Raw genomic sequence first — 20,382 nt, 5'->3', positions numbered from 1 at the left:
ACACACACAGACACACACACACACACACACACACACACAGACACACACACACACACACACACACACACGCACACACACGCACACACGCACACACACACACACACAAACACACACACACTTCCTCCGGTCTGCTCTCAGACCCAGCCTCACACCCTGCGCTGAATAGCCACATTCATAGTCGTCTGCGGCGCAACATAAAACACTATTAATAAAACAGCAAGGGGGCGCTGAGTGACACCTGCCCGGCCCTGCCAATATACACTTAAGGTTTGCTCCAGCAACAAGTGTTATCATAGTCAGCCCTCTGGACGGTGTCATAAATAATGCCTTCGACTGGAGGGGGGGGGGGTAGAGATCCAGGAGGGTCATTTGTGGGGGTGGGGTTTGGGGGGGCGCGATGGGGGTGGTACTGTAACTGTGAGATCAGCTCAATGTTCCCAGGGCTCAATGTTCCCAAGGCTCAATGTTCCCAGGCATGGGCAGATTTTGCGTGGGGGGGGGGGGGCTTCAGTGGTTAAAAAATGCTCACCATTGTAAATCTCCATCTGACTGTCTGGCTGAATATGATCATAATATTTATATCCACTTTGACAAGCATCACAGGTATCTCTTTGCTAAAGCTGTGACAGGGGCGGGGCCTCTGACAGGGCCTTGCTGCAGCCACCCCCTCCCTCTGGAATGCCCTCCCCAGTCACATCTGACAGGCCAACACTCATTAGGGCCCTAACGTCGTACAAACGCTATTCGCTTTTTGCGCTCGGTTTGCACGCCTTAACATGTGTCTTATGCTATCTTACCTACCTCTTATGCGATCGTCCGCCTCGCGCAAGTGTCAATTTACCACATCTTAGCGCTAAAAAACCCTGCTGCGCCTGAACGCACCATTATTCTCCACGCTGCGCAGCGCAGTGCAGGGGTAATCCTTGGATACGTCATTACGCACAGATGTCCCATTAAAATACAAACTCCAGGACATCAAATTCTGTTGCTAAAATTGCGGAACAGCAGATTATTCAGTGAGGAAATCAACTATTATTCACTGAAAAACTTTGATCTCATGTAAAGTGCCACAAACAAACTTTTAGGGCCCTATGCGACATCTTACAGTGGGGCCCCCAAACCACTGTCATCATAGTATCCCTGAATGAACATGAATGACGAGGCATAGGCTACTTTATTATCAATAAAGCTTTTAAATTAAGCACAATATAAACAACTCATCTCATCATAGATAGATATACATGTATATATAGATAGATAGATAGATAGATAGATAGATAGATAGATAGATAGATAGATAGATAGATAGATAGATAGATAGATAGATATAATGACTTGCCATATGTTCAAAAATGTTGAAAACAATAATTATACACAATTCATTTTACTCAAGGCTACTAAGGCTTAAAATTGTTGCCCTCTTCTTCTCTGGAAATAACTATTTACCTTTAAAAACAGCTGAGATGAGGGGCTAAAAGCAGATATCTCATAACATGATCAAAGCACTTAAACGATCAACAGTGACATAAACCAGTAAGAGAATGCAGCAAATCATGAAATTGTCCTTTCAGCGCGCCCTTGAGGCCAATTTCTATATTGTTCTAAATACTGACTCGCAACAGCTACATTTACAGTATTATACATTTTACACATCTTGAAGTCATGTTTGATGTTGCTTGTATTGTAAATGATGTTACAGTAATAACACTATTCAGATTGCAGTTATTGCTTGATATAATTACTGTAATACAAAGCACATTTTGTTACAGTAAGCTTCCCAGTTCTCACAGCAAAGCCTAAACAGAGAAAGCGTTCCTTTCACAGATCCATCGGTATTTCTCATCACAGTCCACAGCTTTCCATCCTTTGGGTGATTGGAGTGAAATAGCACAGTGATTTCTGCCAGGTTTTTCTATCCAGTATCTGGAGGAAAGTGTGGAAAACATAATGCATTATAGTTAGATGATGGTGACAGATGTTATGATTAATGGTGTTTAGGAATGTGTCTTACGTTTTAGTCAGATCGCTTCCATCAAACCACTTCCAACTCCCATTTGCATGTGTCAAGCCAATCCAGTAGCCATCGTTATTAATGGCGCCCCAACTTTTATCATAGATGAATTTCTGTTGATCACAAAATCAATAACAATTATCAGAAATGCTTTATTTGAAGCTGCTTTTCCAAACTAACTCTACTTCCTGTCATGTTAAGATTCCCATAGTGTTCTGTTTACCTGTTCCTCTGCACTTCCTATAATAACCAAATTGGACTTCTTTCCTCTGCAGTCGCCTTGAGCGTCTTCCCAGGTTTTCCTTTTATAACCAGCATCATTAATGGCATAGCAGCTGGACTTGAAGTGGATCCAGCCCTTCTGACAAGGTTGACACTGTCTCTCTGAGAGAAATAAGAGAGACAAGTTAACAGACATGATTACTGGGTGATTTATTTTTCACTGACTCATTTTTGGACCAAGCTGAACTGGTTTTAAGATTACCGTCATTGTTTCCGGTGCAGTAGGTATCAAAGCACTTGGCACAACAAGTTGAGTTGAGCTCATTCCACTCTTTGGTCATGTTTTCTATTTGTCTCTCCAAGTTGCCCTTCTCTGTCGTCAGCTGCTGGTTTTCTGTGGTCAGGTCAGTGATGTTGCTCTCCAAGCTGCTCTTCTCTGTCTTCAGCTGCTGGTTTTCTGTAGTCAGGTCAGTGTTGCTGCTCTCCAAGTTGCCTTGTCTCAGGTTGTTGCCTATCAGGGTTGTCACATTGTTGTTATCCTTCCTCACTTCATCATGAGCTGAGATTTTTTGTAGTGGTCGATCAGGAATTATTTGCCTATCTAAATGCAAGAGTTGGTTCAAGCAATTTGAGAGCATGATTTATCAATTTCACGTTCAGATTTTGCACCCTTGGACTCAAAAAGCCCCCGCCTGTGCTTAAATTTCCTCTGCTTGTCCTCAAACTGTACGCTCACACTCAAAAGTGTTCTGCTTGGACAGATTTCCTGCACTCGCACTCAAAGATCCTCTGCTCACACTTACATTTGCTCTAGTTGCACTCAAACTCTGTGCCTCCATGCAAATGTCCTCCCCTCCCAATTCAAACTGCTTCTGTGCCCTCTTGAAACTTCTGCTTTTGGATCTCTTCTCTTCTCTTCTCTCAGATTTTGTGTGCAACAATCCGGTCAGAAGTCCACAGCCAATAGAATGCCAGGATAGTGTCACATGATCGCTGGGTCTGGGGTCATGTGACACTACAGAAGCAGTATGAATTGGGAGGGGAGGACATTTGCATGCAGGCACAGAGTTTGAGCGCAACCAGAGCAAATGTAAGTGTGAACAGGGGATCTTTGAGTGCAGGAAATCTGTCCAAGCAGAAAACCTTTGAGTTCGAGCGTACAGTTTGAGGACAAGCAGAGCAAATTTTAGGACTTTTTGAGTCCAAGGGTCCAAAATATGAACGTGAAACTGATAAATCATGCTCTCAAATTGCTTGAACGACCTCTTGCATTTAGATAGGCAAATATTCCTTAGGTCAGGTGGTTGTAACTGGCTGCCCTCAGATCAGATACCAACCTCTCGCTCTCAGCAACTAAAATAAGAAAATTGTGCCCCTAAAATATATAACTAGTGTAATTCTATACTTTCTAGCTCTACCAATAAAGTGATTAGCTTAAAGAGAAGAAGAAATGTCAGTATTTCAGATGTGTGTACTTACAGTAGACACCCAGGGCTATGACGGCCAACAGCAAGATAACACAAAGAATCCCCAAACACCACGTCACCACCTGAACACCACGCCACCTGCTGGACCACTTCCCTTCTGGCAAGACTCCTGATGGAAAACAACAATGGAACACAAACAGTTGTTTCAGTTGTTTACAATAAGATTTAAGACCGTTTTTGTGACATTTCTGATTAGTTTGACAGTTTATAGTGGAGGGAGACAAGAATAATAAGGGGATGGTTTAGGGCAGGGGTCGGCAACCTTTTTGATATGTGCCATTTTCTAATTTCCTTGTGTGCCAATCAGTTTGCCCAAGGTTTTTTAGCTGGAGGACCTGACACATTCACATTGTGGATGTGTGTTAATTAGTAACCTGAATTAATGTACCCTTATTGTAAGTTATCCATTATTTAATAGTAGCCTACTATTATTATTGGCGCATAGGAATAACATCTACAGTATACTGCCTTGCTCTACCGCAGTGGTTCTCAACTGGTGTAGCCTCAGGACCCACTATGTTCCTTGTCATGAAGTCGCGACCCAAATTTCAGATTTTTTTTTAAACCACTCAAATTTATTGCACAAAAAATAGCGCATTAATTTAATACACAATGCCTTCATGCACTGTTATAAACCTCAAATGAACAAAAAAGTGCAACAGAAGTGCAACTAGGGCTAAAAACCAATTGAAATAAGGCAGACTTGAATTACAGGCCTATATGATTTTAAATTTAAACAAGTCTGGTCATGCTCAGAAAGTCTTATTTGAACTGTATATGAAATATGAAATAAAAGGCAGACTTATCTTGAATTACATGCCTATATGTTTTTAAACAAGTTAATAATAATAATAATAAAGGTAATAATAATAATAATAATAATAATAATAATAATAATAATAATAATAATAATAATAATAATAAAGGTAATAATTATAATAATAATATAATAATAATAATAATAATAATAATAATAATAATAATAATAATAATAAAACAAGTTAACCTGGTCATGCTAATCCAGTTTCAGTAGTCTGAATTTAACTAATATGAAATAAAAAGGAATCACAGGCAGGCTATATGCTTTTTAGTTAAACTGGTCATAACTTTTAATTAAACTGGGGCCATGCTAATCCAGCTTCAATCATCTGAATTGAACTAAAATTAAATATGAAATGAAAAGGCAGACGTAGTAAAGTAAAACTGGTCAGGCTAATCCAGTTTCAATAATCTGAATTTAACTCAAATGAAATATGAAAAAAAAAAAAAATTGGCCAATGTCCCAATCAAAACGGCCCCGCGACCCACCTTTGGGTCGCGACCCACCAGTTGAGAAACGCTGCTCTACCGTACAGCTTTCTTGGTTCACACCAAAAACATCTCAGAAGCAGCGCGTCACAGAAGCATCGAGCAGGAGCCTCGCTCTTGTATTGCCTTCATGCATGGCTGCATGTGGCCGCTCACGTCACACATCAAAAATAGACCTGATAGATGCTGAAACTCTCGCTGCATGCGAGGCGAGGCAACACGCTGTGGCCGGTGTGATTGGTCTCCCCTGTTAACAAGGACGCCAAAATGACACTGCCACCACGAGGTGTTGCTTCAGTGTGGGATACACGTCTGGTGTGTTTGGGGTGTTAGCCTATACCTGCTGTGTCTGTTGTGTCCTCCCGAAACTTCACTCCACTGTACACAGTCTCCTCCTCACTTTTAGCTGAAAGAAAATAGAAAATAATGTTACGTACGTATTTTTCTGTTGGAAACGCGTCTGGTGTGTTTGGGGTGTTAGCCTACCTGGTGTGTCAGTTTGATCTGTTGTGTCTTGCTGAAGCCTCACTCCATCGTACACAGTCTCCGTCTCAGTTTTAGCTGAAAGAAAATAAAAAAATAATGTTATGGTAAATAGAGTACCACAGGGATGAGGTACTTTTGTAGGCCTCTCAGTAGTCATGTAGTTCCGGTTCCCAAGTCTAAAAGTCAATGTGATTTTTGTATGGGGATTTTGGTTAAACGCATGACATAAGGTCTGTGGTTAACAAAAGTTTATCAAACACCAATGCTGTCACAGTGTGAGGCGGGGCTGAGCGAGGCTAATTTAACTGAGAGGGCTGTCAGCTAACTTGGTTAGCTTAGCGCTGTAGTCAAAATAGCATCTCAAACCAGAATGCAAAGTAATCGTGACTCATACAGTACTTCTGTGGTCCATCAGACTAAGGATGCGACTCCCAGAGTTTTATCCAGGTAACACAGCTCCTCGAGGGAGGTGTGCTGCGATGAGTATTTCCATCAGGGAGTGAAACTCGAGTACCCAACCTCTCTTCACTAGGTTTGGTAGGCCGGCTAGGAGAGAGAGGTGCCGCGTCTATGTGCCGACAGACCACAGTGCCGACAGGCCGCAATGCCGACAGCCCACAAGCAGAACCAGCTGAGCGAGGCGGTGTGCAGCGTGTCGGTGGACCGGCTGGAGCTAAGCTCTCCGAGCCCCCACGCCTAAACCTAACCTCCCCCCACACCTAAACCTAACCTCCCCCAGACCCTAACCCTAAACTTAACCTCTCCCACCCCCCACGCCTAAACCTAACCTCCCCCAGACCCTAACCCTAAACCTAACCTCTCCCACCCCCCACGCCTAAACCTAAGGTCACCATTGCGGGTGGTCGGCATACCGGGTGGACACCAAGCAGGGCCAGTTCCAGAACAAGATGACTATGCATCCTAGATAGGAAGGGGGTGCACATGCACGGGCCGACCCGTGTCAAAAAAAAATTACATTTGACCATCATTTCAAGTAGAATGATACCAGCCAAGCAAGAATATTGTGTTTCAAGTGCTTTACTGAAATATTTGGACCATATAATGATAATACAATTATCTCAACCTTAAAAGGTTACATGTAGGTGCCAAAAAGCCATACATTCACATCAAAGAACAAAGAAAAACAACAATCATAATTCAAGTTTAAACAGTAAGTGTGCAGCTGCAGCATTTATTTAGAAAAAAAAATTACCACTCTTTTCAACTGAGCATGCAGACAATTAAAATAAGGGTGCAATGCATGCTTTTGCACCCCTGTAAAACCGGGCCTGACACCGAGAGAGAGGGGGACTGCCTGGCGCTAGCTGGAGGGCTAGCTATCAAGGTCACCCAAGCATTTCATTAACCAAAAGGCAATCCGGTTGTAGGCGATAATATTAGCATTTACTAACATTTACAAAAGCCCCGGACTAGCGATCGATTAGCTACTGCTAAGGCTTGCACAGAATCATTCACACCATAAAGCTGCTATAGGCTAATTCAGTTGAAACCACAGCCTGGGAAGCCGGGCGTGAGCCGGTAACTAAAGCTAGCTTGACCTGGTCAGATCAGTTGGCACTAAAGCATCCTTTACCAGCCTGTAGCTCGCCCAGTAATGGTGGGTAAGGAAGGGTCCACCCTGTGAAAAACATGGCTGTGATAAATGAGATTCCTTAGGGGCAACTGTGGGATTTCTCCATCGGTGACTTTTTAGCGTGGTTGCCAGCCATATCGTGTGCAATGTAGTTAAAAAATACAACGTTAAAACTCGATAGATAAAACTCAACAATAGTTGATTTTGCTGTCGCCCAGGAAATGAATCAAATTCGGTAGAAAATGTTTTACAAATGGCCATTTGGTCGGTAGACCAAAAAGTTCATTTGGCACCTTGACCACAAATAATCTGATTATGTCAGTAAATGTTATAGTGCAGTGGATTATTGGTTCAAGCAGTAATGCATTACATTTAGAAAGTAAACTTCCCAATGCAACTTGCTACTTGTGTTTATTATCACATAAGCAAAGATATTTGATCCATATCAACAGTGAAATCACCATTCCTGATTTATATAGGTACTGTATGTACGTATGTAAATAAATTAAACTTACCTTTCGGTGGGGAAGCTTTGTTAGCTTTGAATACAACTGAAGAATAATTTGCCTCTTCCTCCTCCTCCATCACTCAACAGAAAAGACTAAACAGTCTTTCTGTCGAGGAAGCTTGTTTATCTGACGTCTATCTGAAGAAGTTCCGCTGAATAATAACCACAGTCCAGCCTGAAACGAGAAGTGTTTCCTCTGTTCAGTAGATCCTGTCACTCACACCTTTGAAATTAGCAACTTCTCCTTTTTGCTAAGGCGGTGTCAGAAGCTCATTTGCATTATTGACATTGAAATATGGCTTTTCGACACAGGTGTGTTTATGGCAAATTAGACTTCTTTCTGATGACAATGAAAGTTTTGACTTTTGAATGATATTCTCTGTTATGAGATTTTAATTGTATTTTTGCTCACATACATTGAGGTATGTTGTGTGTCTACAATTTAGATGTTTGTGCTGCTTTCTTGGCCAAGTCTATAAACAAAATCAAAATAGAAGATCCACATTCAGGTCATGTCTGCACACTAAGAAAAAAGGTTGTAAACTCTGTGAAATTCAACCTGCTCAAATTGAAACACATTAGACACAGCATTGTCTGTAGATTCTGCTAGGACATTTTTACATGCTATGATATTTTCTCACCTGGACTACTGTGTGACCAGCTGGTCTCTCACGTGCACATCCACACTCAAACCACTTGAGTCACTCTATAAGAGAGCCCTGAAAGTATTCGACAAAAAACCCCGCTCCTACCACTATTGTAACATCCTGGTTAAACACAACTTACTAAGTTTCAATAACTTAATTTCCTTTAAATATGCATGCACCGTTTTCAAGGTACTGAATGGCCTTGCCCCTCCCCCGCTAAATGAGTACATCAATCAGAGACCTGTATCTGGATCCACATCCAGAACCACCAGAGCCTCAATCAGAGGTGACTGTGTTATCCCATACAGGCGCACCACCTTTGGCCAGACAGTTCTGTCTGTCAAGGGTGGCAAACTCTGGAACACAATTCCATCGGCCATAAGGGAATGCCCAACAAGGGTCAAGTGAAGAGATGGCTGAAGTCCACTCAACTCTGTACACATCACTAGGGTATAGAACAGTATGTTTATCCTGTATGGATATGTGTGTTCTCTGTATTATTATTATTTTCTCTTATCTGTTGAGTAAGTCTTCTATGTAGATCTTACATTTTAGCTGTATGTTGATCCCAAACTCAGGTTTTAGTATCTGATTGTATATTCCTGTATATTTGTACTTTGCACTTTACACTTAGCTGTATGTAGATCTCAAACTCAGGTTTTTAGTATCTGATTGTATATTTCTGTATACTTGCACTTTGCATTGTGTTTACATTTTAAATATGTATTTGTTGCATTATGTTATTTTTTTACCCCTATCAGGACTCTAAAGGCTGGCTTTACACGGTGAAACTTGCAGGCAACTAGTTGCAGGTTGCAAGTTGCATGCAACCCAATTTCCATGCAACTTCACAGTTACACAAAGCAATTCAAAAATAATCAAGTCTCGTGCAACTTGGCAGTTTCTTCCAGCAAAACTAGCTAGCTAGATTGGTCATTTTTCATCTATTGTATCGTTTTCTTCTTTTTTCAAGTGAGAATTGTCATTCTGTATTTTTGTATCGTATTTCATATCGTTTTCTCGCTGGAAAATATCAATTCGGACTCGGAGGTGTTGTATCGTTTTTTTCCCTGGCACTGGCTGGCTGGTTGGCTAGCTAGCTAGCTACTTTTAGATAAAATATGGCTGTCCCGGGCCCCGAGAATAGGAAGAGAGCTATTAGTGCTTTAATACTCATGGATATGTTGGAGGAGGAGGAGGAAAAAACACGTGAAAAAAAAGTTAAACGTATGTGGGTGAAGGACTGGCTACTTAAAAGACATACCAGTGGATCGTTTCACACTCTTTTCAAGGAGCTTGAGCCAATGAGCCTCCGGTGAGTGCATTGTTATTATTTTTCTCAAATTTATTGATCGATTCAAGGAAAATAAATAAATAAATAGCTTGTTGTTGCCACCTTGTGACAACAGCTGACTGGTTATCAGCATTTTGATTGGCTGTTGCATGAAACTAGTTCCACAAAGTTGAGAGCTGTGCAACTGTCGCAGCTGAGTTTCACAGAAGTTTCAAGTGAGTTGCAGAAGGGTTTATACCATGCAATTCATTTGCAACTTGGTTTCACCTAAGTTGCATGCAACTAAAGTTGCGTGCAAGTTTCACCGTGTAAAGCCAGCCTAAAGGTCTCATTATGCTTTCCGCATCAGCGAGGAACGCGAGTGTCCGCGCGGAAAAGTGACGTCAAATCAGCAGACACGCCCCTCCGCAAGGCTCCGTGCGGACGGTTTTCGACCGGCCGTGCGCACGCCGAATTTTGTAACTACGCGGACGCGGACGGGCGGACAAAGTGGAGTTTTCAAGACTCGCGCTCAATTCCGCCTGCAGAAACCCACACAGAGTATAGAAGCTCCACACGTTTCCTCGTCGGATTCCGTGTCTCTCATTTCCGTGCGGCCGGCCAAAGCGTCAAGCATAATCAAGGCTTTAGCCTGTATCATCTGGCAGGGGGACTAACAATGGAAATCAGTCTTGTGACTGCTATTGTCGTGCATTTACATTTTTTTTTAAATGTTCATTAATGTACACCTGTCCCCTATCGAACAAATAAATAAATTGAAATTGAATTGAAATTGAAGAAGAGAAAGAAAAATGCTAAAGCATTCTGTACCTCAAACATGGCAAAGTAAACACATTTGATTGATATTTTATTAAGAAAATATATATTATTATATAAAATCCCCCATCTCTTCTAGAAAATAGAGGAGGACCATCCTCCCTTGCCTCACTGGGAAAAAAAACCCAGTTGTAAGGGTACCCACGAGTCTCCTTTACAGTCATGCCCACTTTATACTAATCCTACGCAGTTTTGCAAAAAACATGCAATGATTTTTGCATGCAGTATAAATGTGTTATTTGCACCTATTGTATTTGAATATTTTTGCATACTGGGGTCCCTAAACAGTTTTGGAATTGCCTAAATTGGGTATGAGTGGAAAGCTGATACTCTTGTTATTAGAATATAGGAGAAATTATGTGATGATGCTGCCATGCTAGCATTACTTATGTCAGCATGTATTTTGAGCTGAGCTAAGTGCTGTTTGAATCCTCTACCCACAAGGCTTGGTCAGTGTCAAAAGTGGGGTTTTGCTAGGTGTCAAAAGGGCGTAGGTGTAGTTACACCCTTTTGACAGCAAACAAAAACTTTTAATGACTTTGCAGTGCTAGTATTATTATTAGTATTATTATTACACTATACAATGATTTCCCTGACCCTTTGGACAAATGGAATGACCTGTCATGTTACCTAAAAAGCAGGTGGACCATGTGTCCTGGCTGGCACACATGACTTATTGATGTGTCCTGGCTGGGACACATTGAAAGAACTGTAAACCAGTAAACCCCTGTAAAACTCTTACTATCAGACCTCGTATTGACCAGTTCACACTCCTAACCTTATAGAATAACATTTGAATCTAGGCCTAAGTATAGTAAGTGGGAATATTAACATATTTATATTCATCTCATATCGACCTAGAATATAAATTAGATTATAAAATGGCTCTCTCAAATCAAGCAATCTGATTGGTTCACAGCCATTGTATAATTCCAGTAACCGAGTTCAATAACCCATGGCCATGGGTTATTGGTTACCATGGCAACTCTCTTACTAAATGGCAGTGCTGCGCTCGAGACAAACAGCTTTCTCCTGATCTGCTGTATGGAGGGTCACTAGTCGTCATTATGGACGCATGATGGCGCAACTCTCTTACTAAAAGTACCTCAAAAACAAAATGGCGGAGACAACTTTCAGATCCTTGTGAATCGATCTTCGCTTATAACTTTACTAATACTTCGCAGAAAATGATGATTTGTACAAGAATAGACGCGGGCTGAACCCCTCTCTCGCGCGCCCTCACTCTTAACCCCGCATTTCTAAATAAGACGTAACGTTACTTGGTCAGCATACGGCTCTGGTGTCGGGCTTTGGAAAAGCTCTGAGCCAAGCGCCAGGATTGGCCAATGTCGACTTCAGTCTCCAGAACGATCCAATCAAATCACCCGCACGTCTATCTTCTTGCTAGAGGTCCCGCCTTACAGTATTGTTTCAACTGACTCTATCAGAATAAAATGCCAGTCGGACTTATAGTATTATTATTATTATATTATTATACTTGGAACCCTTTTATAAAAGCAATATAGCACTCGAGCAGCGTGTGTTGTGAAATATATCACACTGATAAGCTGTTATCCCACTCGGCCTGCGGCCTCGTGGGATAACAGCTTATCAGTGTGATATATTCATCACAACACACTAGCTCTCGTGATATATTGCTTAAATATAGGATAGTAGAAATGATGTTATCATGCTGGAATGAATGCTAGCATTACTTATGTCAGCATGCACTTTGAGCTGACCTAAGTGCTGTTAAGATCCTCCAGTCTACCCACAAGGCTTGGTCAGTGTCAAACTGACTAGGTGTCAAAATGACCTACATGCAGTGACACCCTTTAGACAGCAAACAAACCCTACTTTTATTGTCTTTGCAGTGAGCTATACAATGATTTGTACATAGAGTAGGTATACAATTATTTCTTTATTTTACTCCTGCTTATATACATAGTCATAGCGGACATTCTACATCACACTTATTGTATATAATGAATGCAAATAGCAGTTAAATTGCTAAAATTACCTTAGTAAAATACCTTTGATCGCAGTCCTTGTTTGTTTGTTTTAGCTTGTATGCATAGTTACATTTTCTTTTCCTTTGAAAGTACATTAAGAGCAACGTATACTGGAGTCATATCCCCTGTATGTCTACATACTTGGCCAATAAAGCTGATTCTGATTCGGATAATATCAATTATGTCAATAGTGTGGCCCATCCACTTTTATTCAGGCCCACCTGCAATTTCATTTCTGGCCACTGATCTGTCACCTTTTTAACTATCCATGACTTTGCATCCCTGAATAAGAGTCAAAATTACTATGTCTTTTGTCATTGTGTTTTATCTGGAGACTAAGCAGCCATAGGCTTTCGGTTGTATTACAGCCTTTATTTTTTTGTATTGAGTGATACACACTCAAACAACTAACTAAAACATTCATATCATATCATAATACCCCAGGTGTGCATAAACTACAGGTTAAGTAAAGACAAAAATGTGAAATTATTATTGGTTATCGTATCTGTTATCGGACAGGAGAAGCAGATATTTACCGGTTATCGTATCGGCTGAAAAAATCCCCCCCAAAGTCTATAAATCCCCCCTATCTGAAGAACATAAGGGGAGAATTCCCCCCTTATGTTTTCTTTGTTCACAGGCGAACGACGAGGCGGCAGCCCACCGTCCGAGCTTTGAACACCAAAGTGAAGATGGCTGCAACACATGAGCAATCAACAATCAGCAATCAGTCAATCAATAAATAAATATGTTTATAAAATACTGTGTGCTCATTTAACCTGTATACAATAGTGTGCAAAGCTATGTGTGCCAATCTGCCAATTAATTCAGTGCAAAATATAGATTTATCCATACCCCATTTTACTCAATATCACATTTATGTTTAAGATCACTAGTAACGGCGGCTCATCGTTACATGGAGACATGACTTATATTGATGTGTCCTGGCTGGGACACATTGAAAGAACTGTAAACCAGTAAACCACTGTAAAACTCTCAAGTGCCTTTTCACTAAGACAGACCACACCATAGTTCGAAACAAAAGGTAATTTATTGTAGTTTGAGTGTTTGGGTGCAAGTCGTAAATGGGGTCGTGGTGCGGGTAGAGGTTCGACATAGTCAGGAACCCGGGGGGGTTGAGGCTCAGGGTGGGGGTAACGTCTCCGGTGAAGCGCCGCTTCCGTGTGGAGCGCGGCTTCACGGAGATGGAGTCCCGGCTCCATCAGCCCCCCCGTGGTTCCTGTGAGCAGAGGATAGAGATGCAAGGTTATGCAGATGCCAACAGCAGCCCTAGCTAACATGTTTTAGAATTGTTGTGGGAGGAAACCGGAGTACCCGGGGAAAACCCACGCAGCACGGGGAGAAGATGCAGACTCTGCACGTGCTGCCTGTAATGGAGTAAAATAGGGTTGGGCGGGAGGGTTGTTACGTCTGATGCAAACAGGGTTTGGTGGGATTGTGGCGTTATATATAGGCTACAGTAGATTGGGTTGATTGAGCCCAGGTGAATGGATTGGAGGAGGTACAGGTGATTACGTTTACATGGTGATGAGAGTGACGATGGTGTGGTCTCATGTTCCTGAACCTCAGTTATCTCAATAACTCCATTTAAACATGAAGTCTGGATCATGTCAGGCTAGAGAGAGCAGGATATTTTCAGGTTTTACCTTTTTAAACATGAGGGGTCTTTGTTTAGAAACAACTGGATATGAGCCATTTTTTCTGCCAGTGGGTGGGGGGGGGGGGGTAGCATGTATCGATAACAAGAAATGTGATAGGAAACAGCTTTAGCGAATTTTTAACCAAACTCCATTCAAAAACATGCCGTTTTAACAGAGGGTCCATTCCTGGCATTGTGCCAAAAATGAGGCAGTCAAAATAGTGGTCGCACCGTCGTCAATCACTGTGGGTGATTTATTTTACAAGTGGCATTCAAGTCATATCTGACTAGTTTTAAATTTATTTCTCCCCACAAAAGTTAGGCTAGGTCTATATGTCTCGATATAGGCTATCAGTCAGTCAGCTCCTATCCTCTCCGCAGTGTGGACGCACAGTCACACAACACTGCCTGCCTCAAATGGCTGCCTCACACAATAGAATTGGCTGCATCCAACTCGATAAAACTTCTCAGAAGAGACTAACGTTAGCGACAAATCTGGAGACTTCAAAAACATGCCGTTTTAACGGATTCCATTCCAACCAAGAGGGGTGGCAATGTGCCAAAAATGAGCGCTTCTGCCTTTGTTAGGCTACATAAAGCCGCCCAGTCAAAATAGTGGTCGGACCGTCGTCAATCACTGTGGGTGATTTATTTTACAAGTGGCATTCAAGTCATATCTGACTAGTTTTCAATGTATTTCTCCCCACAAAAGTTAGGCTTTTTCTGACATGGGAGCAAGCAAGCAGCGCAGCAGTAAGCGTCCCTCCTGATGCACTGGACCTGGCTGCCTGCATAGCTGAAGCGTGTTGGGATCCCTCTGCCAAACAATTCAAGCCGTTTTTGCAGCACTTGAGGAAACCGTGAGTTTGCTCGTTGATATAAGTGATTGCCCGAACGATTCATTAATTAATAAACTACCACCAGCCGCCCACATAACAGCTAGCCTACATGAACAGGATCATGACTTGCCACTCTTTAACAGCAGCTGCGCTTGCGTGGAAGCGGATCTTACACCGGCGGCCGAGGTGAATAAGATACGGAGTCGCGGGAGTGCGCGTAGGCCGGCTAATTGTTGTTTAACATGCAGGCCAACCGGCTAGGAGCCAGGGGCGTTGGAAGTACCTTTAGGTAGGGGGTGCTGTCACCGATTCAACATTGGGGGGGACGGCTGACGGCGGCCATAGGGCGCCAAAAAATTTGGCCACTTTGTCGCCAGATTAGAGGAATATTAATATTAAGATTAGACTGTTGTGTCATTTTTCAGTCACCTTTTCTCACTCACCTCCATGTCACCACTTGCTCCCACTGCTGTGTTGGAATCCTCATTCTCTCTCCCACCCTTTTTGGACTTTTAGCCATATTTAGAGGAATATTAAATTTTAAATTAACATTAGGATTATACTTGTGATGTCATTATTCAGTGTCTTCTCCTCTTCTCTGCAGCATTACTCAATTTACCCTCAGGACTCAGGGACAGTGATAGCCTACCTGCTATTCCTCCGATATATCCAGGGCCGGATTAATAGTACCATGGGCCCCCGGTGCTATTCATTTTCTAAGCTATTCATTTAGCCTTTTAAGGTAGTCATAAAGATTATATCTTCCAGACTGAAATGTTATAACAGAAGTGGAGTATTGGCCAGAATTACATGAACATTTGGACACTTATTCAGCGGGTATTTTGCATGTTGCGTTCAGGTGCACTGTAAAAAAAAAAAAAAGCGGGTTATAATACGGATTCCACTGCATGTTAAGAAGTGGCTTTACTATCAGACCTCGTATTGACCAGTTCACACTCCTAACCTTATAGAATAACATTTGAATCTAGGCCTAAGTATAGTAAGTAAGTGGGAATATTAACATATTTATATTCATCTCATATCGACCTAGAATATGAATTAGAATATAGGATAGTAGAAATTATGTTATCATGCTGGAATGCTAGTGTTGGAGAAAAATATAAGTTCCATGCCATTTCCTAATCAATAAGCTATAAGCTATAATTGCATACACATAATTAATGCTATGAGTCATTAGTCATAAGACATCTTACAAATGCATATTTGCACTATGCAGAGACACATAACTAGCTTATCAAGCAGGAGATTTCTCCCCTTTGCTCTGGCCTTCAGAAACTCAGCATGACAATGGCCATGAGACAGGAACACTTGCTGATACAGACGGGCAGCCCTGTAGGCTCCAAGTGAAGTCATCACCCCTCCTCTCTGCCTTTCCTCTTCCTTTGCCTGGAAAGCATATCTCAAATTGTGACATCGCGGCTGAATATTTGGACTCTGTACATTGATCAGATGGTACATTGAGATTCAGTCTCTCCTATAACACAGTGTATAGGAGAATGTTATGGTAAATAAATATACTTTCATTAAGACATCTTCCTGGACTCCTGGTTTCAAATTCATTTTGGTTTAGGCTATCAGCTGTTATATATACATTTAGCGGATGTAGAATGGTTAAAATTCCATTCTCTATCAGCTAGCATTACTTATGTCAGCATGTACTTTGAGCTGACCTAAGTGCTGTTAAGATCCTCCAGTCTACCCACAAGGCTTGGTCAGTGTCAAACTGACTAGGTGTCAAAATGGCATACATGCAGTGACATCCTTTAGACAGCAAACAAACCCTACTTTTACTGTCTTTGCAGTGAGCTATACAATGATTTTTACATACAGTAGGTATACAATTATTTCTTAATTTTACTCCTGCTTATATACATAGTCATAGCGGACATTCTACATCACACTTATTGTATATAATGAATGCAAATAGCATTTATATAAAGCATATAAATTGCTTTATATACCTTTGATCGCAGTCCTTGTTTGTTTGTTTTAGCTTGTATGCATAGTTACATTTTCTTTTCCTTTGAAAGTACATTAAGCAACGTATACTGGAGTCATATCCCCTGTATGTCTACATACTTGGCCAATAAAGCTGATTCTGATTCGGATAATATCAATTATGTCAATAGTGTGGCCCATCCACTTTTATTCAGGCCCACCTGCAATTTCATTTCTGGCCACTGATCTGCCTCTCTGAGTCAAAATTGCTATGTCTTTTGTCATTGGGTTTTATCTGGAGACTAAGCAGCCATAGGCTTTCGGTTGTATTACAGCCATTATTTTTTGTATTGAGTGATACACACTCAAACAACTAACTAAAACATTCATATCATATCATAATACCCCAGGTGTGCATAAACTACAGGTTAAGTAAAGACAAAAATGTGAAATTATTATTGGTTATCGTATCTGTTATCAGACAGGAAGCTAAAAAACCCTGCTGCCCCTGAGTGCACCATTATTCCCCGCTCTGCACAGTGCAGTTCAGGGGGAATCCTTGGATACGTCATTACGCACAGATGTCCCATTAAAATACAAACGTCAGGACATCAAATTCTGTTGCTAAAATTGCGGAACAGCAGATTATTCAATGAGGAAATCAACTATTATTCACTGAAAAGCTTTTATTTATTTTAAGTAAAGTGCCACAAACATGCTGATATTGTCTTTCTACTCCCTCTCTCTCTCACTCTCTCTCTCTCTCCAAAACCTCACGTGTGAACACCAGGGCCATTTCTGGGCCTTTTGGGGCCCTATGCGACATCTTACAGTGGGGCCCCCAAACCACTGTCATCATAGTATCCCTGAATGAACATGAATGAGGCATAGGCTACTTTATTATCAATAAAGCTTTTAAATTAAGCACAATATGAACAACTCATCTCATCATAGATAGATAGATAGATAGATAGATAGATAGATAGATAGATAGATAGATAGATAGATAGATAGATAGATAGATAGATAGATAGATATAATGACACCTGTTCAAAAATGTTGAAAACAATAATTATACACAATTCATTTTACTCAAGGCTACTAAGGCTTACAATTGTTACCCTCTTCTTCTCTGGAAATAACTATTTACCTTTAAAAACAACTGAGATGAGGGGCTAAAAGCAGATATCTCATAACATGATCAAAGCACTTAAACGATCAACAGTGACATAAACCAGTAAGAGGTTGCAGCAAAAACTCCAATCATGAAATTGTCCTTTCAGCACGCCTTTGAGGCCAATTTCTATATTGTTCTTAATACTGACTCGCAACAGTTACATTTACAGTATTATACATTTTACACATGTTGAAGTCATGTTTGATGCTGCTTGTATTGTAAATGATAATAACACTATTCAGATTGCAGTTGATTGCTTGATATAATTACTGTAATATAAAGCACATGTGTTACAGTAAGCTTCTCAGTTCTCACAGCAAAGCCTAATGAGAGAAAGCGTTCCTTTCACATATCCATCGGTTTTTCACATCACAGCCCACAGCTTTCCATCCTTTGGGTGATTCTTCTTGGAGTGAAATAGCACAGAGATTTCTGCCAGGTTTTTCTATCCAGTATCTGGATGAAAGTCTGAAAAACATTATGCATTATAGTTAGATGATGGTGACAGATGTTATGATTCATGGTGTTTAGGAATGTGTCTTACGTTTTAGTCAGATCACTTTCATCAACCCACTTCCATCTCCCAGTTTCCTGTTTCAAGCCAATCCAGTAGCCATTGTTTGTAATGGTGTTCCAACTATGATCATAGATGAATTTCTGGTGATCACAGAATCAATAACAATTATCAGAAATGTTTTAGTTCAAAACTGAAATGGACACATTGTGACTTTAAGATACCTTTTAAAAATATTTTTCAGACTTCATTTGTGTTTTCTGAAGCTGATTTTCCAAACTAACTCCGCTAATAAATCCCACATATTAATCTGCCTGCCTCCCTGTTCCTGTCATGTTAAGATTCCCATAGTGTTATGTTTACCTGTTCCTCTGGACTTCCTATAATAACCAAATATGACTTCTTTCCTTTGCAGTCGTCTCGAGCTTCTTCCCAGGTTTTCCGTTCATCATCACCAGGATCATTAATGGCATAGCAGCTGGACTGGAAGTGGATCCAGCCCTCCTGACAAGGTCCACACTTTCTCTCTGAGAGAAATAATAGAGACAAGTTAACAGACATGATTACTGGGTGATTTATTTATCACTGACTCATTTTTGGATGAAGGCGCTGAACTGGTTTTAAGATTACCGTCTTTGTTTTTGTTGTTGAGCTCATTCCACTCTTTGGTCATGTTTTCTATTTGTCTCTCCAAGTTGCTCTTCTCTGTCTTCAGCTGCTGGTTTTCTGTGGTCAGGTCAGTGTTGTTGCTCTCAAAGTTGCTCTTCTGTGTCTTCAGCTGCTGGTTTTCTGTAGTCAGGTCAGTGTTGCTGCTCTCCAGAAAGATGCCTATCAGAAAGAATTGTCAGATTGCTGTTATCCTTCCTCACTTCAACATGAGCTGAGATATTTATGTAGTGGTCGATCAGGTGGTTGTAACTGGCTGCCCTCAGATCAGATACCAACCTCTCGCTCTCAGCAACTACAATAAGAAAATTGTCCCCCTAAAATATATAACTAGTGTAATTCTATACTTTCTAGCTCTACCAATAAAGTGATTAGCTTAAAGAGAATAAGAAATCAGAGTATTTCAGATGTGTGTACTTACAGTAGACACGCAGGGCTATGTCGGCCAACAGCAAGATAACACCAAGAATCCCAAAACACCACACCACCACCTGAACACCACGCCACCTGCTGGACAACTTCCCGTCTGGCAAGACCCCTGATGGAAAACAACAATGGAACACAAACAGTTGTTTCAGTTGTTTACAATAAGATTTAAGACCGTTTTTGTGACATTTCTGATTAGTTTGACAGTTTATAGTGGAGGGAGACAAGAATAATGGGGGGATGGTTTAGGGCAGGGGTCGGCAACCTTTTTTTTTTATATATATTTATTTTACAATTTTCAGAACAAAACAGAACAGAACAACAGGCTCAAACAAAGACAAAAACAAAAACATACATATATCAACTTTTCAGCATGCATAGTGATACCAGCCACGTAAAGTGTCAATGTGCTTGCAAGAAATGTGCGTGGGATCCCGCGCAAGGGCTCCATAAAGAGTCAGCCAGGCGAGTCATCAGTGACCTCTAACCTCGTCCAAATAGGCCAGAAACGGATCCCAGACTTCAGAGAATTTCTTAAGTGAATTGATCCTCAGAAACCGGAGTCTCTCCATATGTATAACTGAAATCATGTCCGTCAGCCACAGCTGGAAGGAAGGTGAAGAGGGGGACTTCCACTCCTTAAGAATAAGTCTCTTGGCGACAGTCGTCCCCTGTGTCAGAGACTGCTGCACTGGGTCGGCAACCTTTTTGATATGAAGTGCCATTTTGTAATTTCCTTGTGTACCAATCAGTATG

The 20,382-nt window shown here is 41.1% G+C and overlaps 2 protein-coding genes across 2 annotated transcripts in view; both read right to left on the bottom strand.

Annotated features, from left to right (window-relative positions):
* Positions 1 to 1,734: 1,734 nt before the first annotated feature.
* LOC310796406 (uncharacterized protein) lies at positions 1,735 to 7,693 on the bottom strand (the record flags this gene model as incomplete). Its single annotated transcript, XM_083658594.1, has 8 exons — positions 1,735 to 1,923; positions 2,012 to 2,124; positions 2,235 to 2,395; positions 2,496 to 2,744; positions 3,713 to 3,829; positions 5,369 to 5,434; positions 5,515 to 5,589; positions 7,624 to 7,693. The coding sequence occupies 8 exons, from the start codon at positions 7,691 to 7,693 to the stop codon at positions 1,797 to 1,799; spliced, it is 978 nt and encodes a 325-aa protein (XP_083514720.1). The 3' UTR covers positions 1,735 to 1,796.
* Positions 7,694 to 17,756: 10,063 nt separating this feature from the next.
* LOC310796470 (uncharacterized protein) overlaps positions 17,757 to 20,382 on the bottom strand; it is a 39,042-nt gene continuing 36,416 nt past the window's right edge. The window contains exon 8 of the mRNA XM_083658656.1: positions 17,757 to 18,488. Within this exon, the coding sequence (XP_083514782.1) occupies positions 18,344 to 18,488 (145 nt within the window). The 3' untranslated portion in view covers positions 17,757 to 18,343. The remainder of the gene's footprint in view (positions 18,489 to 20,382) is intronic.

Source organism: Poromitra crassiceps, assembly GCF_964638095.1.
Source record: "Poromitra crassiceps genome assembly, chromosome: 22".
In the NCBI taxonomy this organism is placed as follows: Eukaryota; Metazoa; Chordata; class Actinopteri; order Beryciformes; family Melamphaidae; genus Poromitra; species Poromitra crassiceps.
The sequence above is the reverse complement of the archived record's forward strand: the minus strand, read 5'-3'. Positions and strand labels throughout refer to the sequence as shown.